Source organism: Octodon degus, unplaced genomic scaffold, assembly GCF_000260255.1.
Source record: "Octodon degus isolate 3935 unplaced genomic scaffold, OctDeg1.0 scaffold00060, whole genome shotgun sequence".
NCBI lineage: Eukaryota > Metazoa > Chordata > Mammalia > Rodentia > Octodontidae > Octodon > Octodon degus.
Genome location: NW_004524636.1, coordinates 2155266 through 2165460, shown reverse-complemented (window position 1 = coordinate 2165460; position 10195 = coordinate 2155266). Strand labels below are relative to the sequence as shown.

The window sequence follows — 10195 nt, the reverse complement described above, 5'->3', positions numbered from 1 at the left end:
GCGGCGTCAGTTGACGTTCCGGGAGAAGTCGAGGATCATCCAGGAGGTGGAGGAGAACCCGGACCTGCGCAAGGGCGAGATCGCGCGGCGCTTCAACATCCCGCCGTCCACGCTGAGCACCATCCTGAAGAACAAGCGCGCCATCCTGGCGTCGGAGCGCAAGTACGGTGTGGCCTCCACCTGCCGCAAGACCAACAAGCTGTCCCCCTATGACAAGCTCGAGGGCTTGCTCATCGCCTGGTTCCAGCAGATCCGTGCCGCGGGCCTTCCCGTCAAGGGCATCATTCTCAAGGAGAAGGCGCTGCGGATAGCCGAGGAGCTGGGCATGGACGACTTCACTGCCTCCAACGGCTGGCTGGACCGTTTCCGCCGGCGCCACGGCGTGGTGTCCTGCAGCGGCGTGACGCGAGCCAGGGGCCGAAACTCTACCCCCCGGACCCCAGCGGCACCTGCGAGTCCGGCTGCTGTGCCCCCCGAAGGCAGCGGTGGGAGCGCGCCTACTTGGCGCGCGCGCGAGGAGCAGCCGCCGTCGGTGGCCGAGGGCTACGCCTCTCAGGACGTATTCAGCGCCACCGAGACCAGTCTGTGGTACGACTTTCTGCCTGATCAGGCCGCGGGGCTCTGCGGAAGTGATGGAAGGGCGCGCCAAGCCACCCAGCGCCTGAGCGTCTTGCTGTGTGCCAACGCCGACGGCAGCGAAAAGCTGCCCCCGTTGGTAGCCGGCAAGTCGGCCAAGCCCCGTGCAGGACAAGGCGGCTTACCCTGTGACTACACTGCCAACTCGAAGGGAGGTGTCACCACCCAGGCCCTGGCCAAGTACTTAAAGGCTCTGGACACCCGAATGGCAGCAGAGTCCCGCCGGGTCTTGCTGCTGGCCGGCCGCCTGGCTGCCCAGTCCCTGGACACCTCAGGTCTACGGCATGTGCAGCTGGCCTTCTTTCCTCCAGGCACTGTGCATCCGTTGGAGCGGGGAGTGGTTCAACAGGTGAAAGGCCACTACCGCCAGGCTATGCTGCTCAAGGCCATGGCAGCACTGGAGGGCCAGGATCGCTCAGGCCTGCAGCTAGGCCTCATGGAGGCTCTGCACTTCGTGGCGGCTGCCTGGCAGGCAGTGGAGCCTTCCGACATAGCCACCTGCTTTCGGGAGGCCGGCTTTGGGGGTGGCCCCAATGCAACCATCACCACCTCCCTTAAGAGTGAGGGAGAAGAAGAAGAGGAGGAGGAGGAGGAAGAGGAGGAAGAAGAGGAGGAGGAGGGTGAAGGGGAGGAGGAGGAAGAAGAAGAAGGGGAGGAGGAGGAAGGAGGGGAAGGAGAGGAGTTGGGGGAGGAAGAAGAGGTTGAGGAGGAGGGTGATGCTGATGATAGTGATGAAGAGGAGGAGGAAGAGGAAGAGGAGGAGGAGGAGGAGAGCTCCTCTGAGGGCTTGGAGGCCGAGGACTGGGCCCAGGGAGTAGTTGAGGCTGGTGGCAGCTTCGGGGGTTACAGTGCCCAGGAGGAGGCCCAGTGCCCTACCCTCCATTTCCTGGAAGGTGGGGAGGACTCTGAGTCAGACAGTGAGGAAGAGGAAGAAGAAGATGAAGAGGAGGAAGATGATGAGGATGAGGATGAGGATGATGGCGACGAGGTGCCTGTGCCCAGCTTCGGGGAGGCCATGGCTTACTTCGCCATGGTCAAGAGGTACCTGACCTCCTTCCCCATTGATGACCGTGTACAGAGCCACATTCTCCATCTGGAACACGATCTGGTCCATGTAACCAGGAAGAACCACGCCAGGCAGGCAGGGGTTCGGGGTCTTGGACATCAGAGCTGAGCCTCTGAGCATAGCTGCACCTGTGACCCAGATGGGTAGTACCAGCCCAGGGCAGAGAACGTTCTGGGATGGAACCAGGTGGGGGATCCCCAGGGCCTTTACTCATGCTTCCCCTGGCCTTGACACAGGCACAGGGGCTGAGGTTTGCCTTGCTGCCTGCTTATTGCCTCTTTCTCAGAGTCCTCTTTTTCTCCCCATTTGCCCCTAGGCTCAGGGGACCAGGTGGGGTGGGTGGGGAGCTGTCTGGTGCTACCACACCATGCCCTCAGTGGACTAGACCACGGCAGCAGCCAGGGATGGCCCTGGAAGCTCCCGGCCGGAGAGTGCCTCTCCCCCTGCCGTCCACAGCCAGGTCTTTGGTGGGGGGACCCCAAAGCCATTCTGGGAAGGGCTTCAGAGTAAGGTCCAGCCTAGGCCCCCACAAGGCTGGCAGCCTCCCACCCCACTCCAGGCCACCTCGAGAAGCACAGTCTAACTCAGGGTGGGTTTCTGAGCCCACCTCTGCCTGCTTTCCACCTCCCGAGTCCCTTTCTCTGGCCCACCTGTGTGATTTTGGCCCTTGGTTTTCTTTCCAGATTGGAGGTTTCCAAGAGGCCCTCCATGGGAGTGACAGTGGTGCCTCCCTCATGGGCAGCTGCAGGCCCTGTGCCTCTCATCCCTCTCTGGCAGGGCCCCATCCTGGGCAGAGGGGCCTGGGGCTGGGCACAGAGTCCGGCCGTCCAGCTGCTCCTTTCCCAGTTTGAATTCAATAAATCTGTCCACTCCCCTTTTGTGGGAGTGAACGTTTTAACAGCCAAGGGTGCATCCTTCATGGTCTGGGCTTGCGTCTGACTTGGGGGACATGTCCTTTCCTTGGTTCCCTTTGGTCCTTGCGCTGGTGGGACATGAAAGCAAGGGTGAGAGGGGTGAGGGGCAGAGGGAGTCCTCAACATCTACATCTAAATGTTTATGGAGGACTGGGGAGGAATGGGTCTATTTAAGGAAGTCTAGCCATCTGGGGTTAGACAGCAACTTGGGATCACTTGACTGGCACAGAGTAACAGATCCTGCAGTGTGTTGGACTAAATCAGGCAATAAGCACCTGAGGCTTAGGCCACCAAGGCTGGTCAAGAAAGTCCTTGCAAGAATGGGTCCAGAACAAAAGATTGTTGAGATAGCTTCCCTGGACCATGTTAGTTTGGAAGGGAATATGGGGTTTACGTCTGGTCTCTTCATAGGACCTCTTTAGTCCTTTTAGTGATTAGCAGTTCCAAGCCTCATGGTCATGGCTGAGGATCAGTGGCAGGAGGAAGATAAGTTGCTGAGAAGAGATTGCACCCACAAGAGGCTAAGGATGGGTTGGTAGCTCCCCATGCAGTGCCCTCCAGGGGCTCCCCAGCCAAAGCTGAGGACTGCCCTTTACTAGTCCTGTCTTCTTCACACACTAACCCCTTTAGTAACTCTCCATTGCTGAGGCCTTCAGGCCCCAGCACCCCAGCGGGAGCTCTGGGAGCTCTGGGCCCCAAACCGGTTTTCCCACCCTGCCTGGGGCTGGCACATCACTTCTGAAGTTCCGCCTAACTGCTGCTCACCATTGCCACCAAGTTTTTCCTCTCCCCACCCTGGAATGTTAGGGAGTGGGGATATCCAGGTCATCTTTTGTCCCTTGCCTGCCCTGGGTGGGGGTCCCTTCTAGAGGGGCTAACTTTCATTCTTGGTCTTCTGTACTTCTGACATTTGAATCCCCTCGAAGGGAATTATAAACAAAGGGACAACAAAAAGGAGTTGGGATTCCCCTTGATATCAACCCCTCCCCCAATCTGAGCTCTGGAGATGAAGACCAGAAAGCTTAAAGGAAGCCCAGCCTAACCCCTGGGCCTTCTCTGGAGTAGGGAGGAGGAAGTGTAGTGGCCTTTTCAGGTGCCCCTGGCCAACCCAGGCCCCTTACCTCAAGTACCAACAAGGCAAATCACTTCCATGTGTCCCCTGCCCACAGGAGCACCTCTTTTGCTATAGCTGAGATGATCTCACGGATGATTCCACCAGTTGAAGCTGATAGGGCCCTTGCCATGAGCCAGGCTCTAAGCACTTTAGAAGATACTTGCAAAGCCCTTTGAGAAGTCATAACAAACAGGCCTAGAGGTTCAGTGTTGTGACCAAAGCCAATTATTAGTCTGTATTGATCACTTCTGTAGTGTGATCTCCTTAGGTTGATCCTAGAAGTATCCAGCTTCTGCTACTCTGTACCTCTTCTGTAAGGAGGGACCCATATGCCTAACCCTGTTAAGGGTAATGCTGATTTGAAATGGAGAAAATCAATTTCTAGTCCATGGTAAAACAGTTCCTTGGAGGGAGATGAAGGATGTGTCTGCAGGAATTGTTTCTGTATCTGTAACCAACTTCCATCCCTCCTATACAAATACAGGTCTTATGGAAATAGTAAGATTTTCCTGTTTTGTAGTTTCTTTCCCATCACCCCACTGAGACAAGTAAGAACTGTTCATATTTCACAAAGGAGGAAATAGGTTAAGGAGGTAAATAACCCGCCTGCAGTACTGGCCTTGAACTCTGGTGTTCTCTCTAGGAGGCTGGGTTACATATTCAATGGCCCAGCAAGACATTGAGATGGGCTATGCTAATGGCAATGAGTACAGAGCTTTGGGGAGGGAGTCAGTGAGGAAGCACCGCTGTACAGCATACCTCACGGCCTAGATGTAGCAAATTATTAACGGTGGACCACTACTAAAGCTGACAAACATGGAATGCCTTCATTTAAGAATGACAACTAAAAGTGTACAGAAGGGCCATCCCAGCGTTGGTGATGCTAGTGCATAGATACAGGTGGCCTGATTGGCCTTGGCCGATCCCACGCTTGGTCAGTGGCTGCTCAGCAGGTGGCATAGGCTCAGAAGTGATGCCTTCTTGGAGAGAGGAGGATAAGGGCACCTAACTGCTTTTTCCAAGCTGGGGCCCAGGGAAAAGTAGTGCGGGGAAAACTACATGTCCCAGAATCCTCTGCTCCCAGGCGAGGCCCGGTAGTTGCCATGGTTTCAGAAAACAATATGGCTGCTCCCAGACGGGACGTGAGTCTCCAGGTTAGGGAGGCAAAGGAAGTCTGGATTCCTACAGAGGCAAGAAAGGAGGCGTTTGAGGGGTCGTAAGACTGAGGCTGGAAGCTGCACAGCTAGAACGGCCTACCCTTACCAAGGACACCAATGGCTAGCAACATGGACGAAGAGGCTCTGCATCAGCTGTATTTGTGGGTAGACAACATCCCTCTGTCCCGACCCAAACGAAATCTCTCTCGTGACTTCAGTGACGGAGGTGTGCACTCCCATGTGTTTCTGTATATTCTGTCTTGTATGTACCTGTGTAAAGAGTCTGAGTACACCATGTTTTTGTTTGAGGTGTGTGTTGGGGGCGGGGGGCTCTGTCTCCTGGGACTTCAATTTTAGAAGTGTGTGTTTCTGTTCAGTTACCTTGTTTTTGGTCTTTTGTTTGTTTGTTTGTTTTTTGACTTTTTTGTTTGTTTGTTTTATTTTGGTATTTTTGTTGAACTGTTTTCTAGGGAAGGCTTATCTTTTGTTTTTGGTGCCAAGGGCCAAACCCAGGGATTCCACCTTGCTAGGCAAGCGTTCTATTGCTGAGCCAAATCCCCAACCCCAGTGTTTGTGTTTTCTGTTTGTATCTGTATGAAGTGTCCATGAGCAGTCTTCATGTTGTAGCCTTGCGTGGTGTATGTGTATCTACCTCCACGGACTTTAATTGTGGAGATGTTTATGTTTTGTGCATCTCTGTATGTGCTTGTTTATTGCTGTGTGTTCTGCACATGTCTGTCTCATAGGAGTCTGAGAATAAGTGTGTTCATGTGTATTGACTTTTTTTTGCACGTATTGGGGGAGGGTCTTGTGTGCATATGTGTTTCTTTAGGTTTCTATTTCAGGAATGTGTCCTGGGAGTTCAGTGACAGAAGTATACATTTTTTTTTCATTTCTCTATGTGTCTATTTGAGGAGGCTGCATGCATGTGGCTCTGTGCTTGTATATGTGCACTACATATGCACCTATGTGTGTGTGTGTGTGTCATGTGTTTGTCCTGCATGTCTACACATTGTGCCTTAGGTGTACATCTGTAGAGGAATATTATTGTGTCTCTGCTTGTGTGTGTCTGTGACTCCTTGGACTTTAATGTTAGTGCATGCGTGCATCCATTTGAATTACTAGGGTGGGGTTCAGGATCCAGAAAGACTCTCTTGGAGACTCATTCTGAGTTTTCCTGTGCCTTGAGTTAATGGGGAAGGGAAGTACCTCCTTTGGGATATGCCAGGTACTTGTTTAGTCACTGATCTTGTTCTCTGTCTCTTCAATCATCCTTCCTGCTACACCCCCACCTCTCTGTTGGTTCCACCACTATGCTTCATCTCCCACCTATCTCTTCTTCCATCTTCACCCTCAACCCTTCACACCTCCCACCTTCACTCTCTCAGTCCTGGTTGCAGAGATCATCAAGTTTTACTTCCCCAAGATGGTGGAGATGCACAATTATGTCCCTGCCAACTCCCTCCAGCAGAAGCTCAGCAACTGGAGTCACCTGAACAGGTAGCAGAATATCCAGGAAGGGAGGAGCCCAGGTTCCCAGGAAGGGCTGCCCAAGCCACTTCAACTCTAGTCTGTGTGTGTGTGTGTGTGTGTGTGTGTGTGTGTGTGTGTGTGTGTGTCCAGTTCAGCCCTCCCTGAGCTATCTCGCTAGCCCACCTCCTATAGTCTTGATACCCAAGCTGGAACAATGTTGGTGGCAGGTGGGAGGGCCAATAGACAGAATCCACCTGGTAATAAAATCAAGGAACTCTTCTACTGGGGAGGAGATAAGGAGCCTTGGGACACCTGAGCAGGAGCGCTTAGATCCTGCCTTTCCACTTCCCAATGGCAGTGCACTCAGGACTTGGCTCCTTTCCTTTTGGGCCCTCATTTTTACTTCATTTCCCATAAGACCCCATCTGCCACCCCTGTGTCTACTCTGCAGGAGGGTGCTGAGCAAGCTGAACATCTCGGTACCAGATGATGTCATGCGCAAGATTGCACAGTGTGTCCCAGGTGTGGTGGAGTTAGTGCTCATCCCACTGAGGCAGCGCCTAGAGGAGCGGCGAAAACGCAGGAAGCAGGGCGCTGGCTCCTTACAGGTATCACTGGGCTCCAGCCTAATTCCTGCCCTAGAGGGCTTCCCAGGCATCAGAAAACCTGGCCCTGGTGATGAGCACAGGCTAGGGGTGCCTGCCCAGGACAGCATGACCTGGGGGACTGCAGAAAGTACATTGGGCTTCTTGGGATGGGCAATCCGAGGCTCACAGTGCACAATGGGGGTTTTTTCAGGACCTGGCTCCTCAGGATGTCAGTGACTACATGGATGTCGGTAAGACTTCCCTTCTCCCTCCCAGGATGAGCTTTTCTCCTTTCCTTCTATGCTGGAGAATGGGATCCAAATAAGGTCACTCTTCTACTTGCCTTGTCTCAGGTCTATCCCAGAAGGCCCGAGGGGAAGGTGCTCTTGACCCCCAGGGAGGCAGCCATCTCAGGTAAAGAAGCTGGGAGAGACTTGGTAATCTCCCAGTGCAGGCTGGAGTAAGTGGGGCTGGCTTCACCTGAGGAGGTAGGGAGGAGTGACAGGGGAGAAGCAGAAGAAGGGAGGCCTGGCTGAGGGTTGTCGCCTGGGGATGGGTGTCTAGGCCTCTCTTAAGCTGCTTTACACCACAGAGGGGTCCGGCAGCCAACTCCCCGGCCTCCTGGGTATAACCAGGCCCAGCACAGCGACCCAAGTTTCGTGCTCCAGATTGCTGAAAAAGAGCAGGAACTGCTGGCTTCCCAGGAGACTGTGCAGGTGAGGGTGCCTCGGGGAGTTTTGGGGACCTGGGGGCTACAGAGGCAGGGGCATCGCATCAGGCTTCAGAGTACATCTATGCCTCACTGCCCAGGTCCTGCAGATGAAGGTGAGGCGCCTGGAGCATCTGCTTCAGCTCAAGAACGTGCGCATAGAGGACCTGTCCCGGCGGCTCCAGCAGGCTGAGCGCAAGCAGCGGTGAGCCCTGATGCCAAGACTCAGCCACCCACCTGCAGACAAGCACTGGGAGGGCAGAGCCAGTGCCCACCAGCCTCCTCTGCTCAGACAGGGAGGGAGTTGGGGAAGGGGGGCCTTGGCAGGGGCTTGACATCTAGGCCTGGCAAATGGACCACTTGCCCAGAGCCCTGTCTTGGAGCTCCCTAGGCCTTGGGAGGAGGTCCCCAGGCTCTGTCCACATCCCTAGTTTAGATCCCAACCCAGCCCTGGGGACTGTGGTGTCTCAAGCTAGTTCTACCCTTGGTAGTCAGGAAGCTGCCTTCAGAAGCCAAGGGGCTCACCTGGGAGTGGTCTTAAGGATGGAGACCACAGCAGCTGGAGAGGAATAGGTGAAGAATAGCAGCAGCCAGGAATAGGGGACACATCTGCTGTGCCCACACCGTGGCCTTCCTCACCTGTGGGGTACTGTTGGGAGTGCCTGGGGATGTGGGACAGGGTGGGCCCTATTAAAGGTGGCACTGTGCTTTTTTTTCCCTGTGCCTGCCTCCTCTTTTTGCCTGAGTCCCTTAAGGGAATGGGTTCCTGCCCTCTTTGTCATCTAACCCTTATTCCCCTGCCTAGAAGAGCCTTGTTGGCTCAGAATGAGTTTCATCCTGTTGGTGTTAGGTCTGTGTTCCCACTGCTGGGTGGACTGACCCTGGATTAGATTGCTTCCAAATCTGCTTTCAAACTGTCCTTCAACTTTGTTTAAACCCAAGCTTCAGATTCTCTCCAGCGGTACCACACACTTGCCCTCCAACCTGCCCATGGTCTGACCCTTTAACTTGACCTGTATGACTCCCAACCCTGCCCACCCCCTGGTCTATGGGCCAAGGCCAAGCCTTCCTTCCAATGTTGACCAAGACACTATGGTGCCCACTTATATGACCTTCACACAGATGATTTGCTGAGTACCAGCAATGTTGACTATGTATACATCATGAGATCTAGTAATTCCATTCTTAGGCATACACGAAGAAAAACTTAATCTTTGTGTTCTGTGTCCTGGGAAACAGTTCACAGCAGTGGTCATAGCAACACCCTTTGTAATAGTAAAAGAACTAAAAAGGACCCATGTAGTTAGCTGATACAGTGTAACAAATTACTATCCATTTAGAAGTGTGCTTATTATCTCACTTTTTTTTTTCCTGTGGGGAAAGAAGCCAGGCTGGCTTCTCTGGGGCCTCTGCTTCAGGGTTTTCGATCAAAGCTGCACTGAAGCATCAGCCAGAATTGTGGTCCCATCTGCAGGGACAGCTGAGGAAGGAGTCATATGCATGTTGATTGGTGACAGGATCTAGTTTCTGGTGGGCTGCTGGGCTTCCGTGTTTTGCTGGTTGTTGGCTGGTAGCTGCCTTCATTTCCTTACTGGATGGCCTCACTCAAGGATAGTAGCTTACTTCACCAAAGTTAGTGAGGGAGACAGTAACAAGTATGTATAGTAGCATAGGCCTGTAATCCCAGCACTCTGGGAGGCCAAAGCAGGAAGATGCAAGTTTGAGCTAGCCTGGGCAACACAGTGAAACCTTAACACAAAATTTAAAAAAAAAAAAAAAAAAATTAAAAAGGGTTGGGAATGAAGCTCAGTGTTAAGAGCCTGGGTCCAATTCGCAGTTTTAAAAAAAATGAAAGCAGGGCTATGAATACAGCTCAGCAGCATAAGAACCTGCCTGGCAAGCACAGGGTCCTGAGGTGGATCGTCAGTACTGCTAAAAAAAAGAAAGAAAAAAAGGGCTGAGGATACAGTTTAGTGGCAGAGCGCCTGCCTGGCCAGCAGGAGATTTTGAGTTCAATTCTCAGTAGCAAAAAGAAAAAGAAGAAAGAAAGAAAGAAAGAAAGAAAGAAAGAAAGAAAGAAAGAAAGAAAGAAAGAAAGAAAGAAAAGAGCACTTGAGTTGGTACAATTATTTATAACTGTTTAGCTCTTGAAGTAGGTTGGTTTATAGGTTTTCAGATGTGAGTTGTTTCTGGCCAAAGGGAGAGTGCTGTGAACTGAGGACTACATTCAATAATATTCAGTAATTCAATAATAAAAATATTCAGGGCTGGGTGTGGTAGTGCATGCTTGTAATCCCAGCCCTCAGGAGACAGAGGTAGGAGGGCCAGTGTGAGTCCCAGACCAGCTTGGGCTACGTAGTTAAGGTCAGCCTAAACTACTAAGCGATATCTTGTCTCAAAAAACAAAACTAAAATAAAATTATAATACTAATTTTAAAATTTATTACTGGGCATGTAACTTAGTGGTAGATTGCTTGCCTAGCACTCAGTGTCCAAGTTCAGTACCCAGCAGTGTAAAAAAAAAAAAAAAAAAAAAAAA

At 52.4% G+C, this 10195-nt stretch overlaps 2 protein-coding genes across 4 annotated transcripts; both read left to right on the top strand.

Moving 5' to 3' along the window:
* Positions 1-4: 4 nt before the first annotated feature.
* On the top strand, positions 5-2607 carry Cenpb (centromere protein B; the record flags this gene model as incomplete). The annotated part of the gene is made up of 1 exon (XM_004634326.2): positions 5-2607. A coding segment is annotated over one exon (1806 nt), but the record flags the coding sequence as incomplete, so codon positions are not given.
* Positions 2608-2744: 137 nt separating this feature from the next.
* On the top strand, positions 2745-9386 carry Spef1 (sperm flagellar 1). Of its 3 annotated transcripts, XM_023718567.1 has the most exons (8): positions 2745-5113; positions 6276-6387; positions 6812-6968; positions 7159-7198; positions 7301-7361; positions 7540-7663; positions 7758-7861; positions 8148-9386. In XM_023718567.1, the coding sequence occupies exons 1-8, from the start codon at positions 5005-5007 to the stop codon at positions 8227-8229; spliced, it is 789 nt and encodes a 262-aa protein (XP_023574335.1). In that variant the 5' UTR covers positions 2745-5004; the 3' UTR covers positions 8230-9386. The 3 variants fall into 3 exon arrangements, with proteins under 3 accessions (XP_023574335.1, XP_004634320.1, XP_023574336.1); XM_004634263.2 differs by having other exon boundaries at positions 7758-8241; XM_023718568.1 differs by lacking the exon at positions 8148-9386 and having other exon boundaries at positions 7583-7663; positions 7758-7852.
* Positions 9387-10195: the final 809 nt, after the last annotated feature.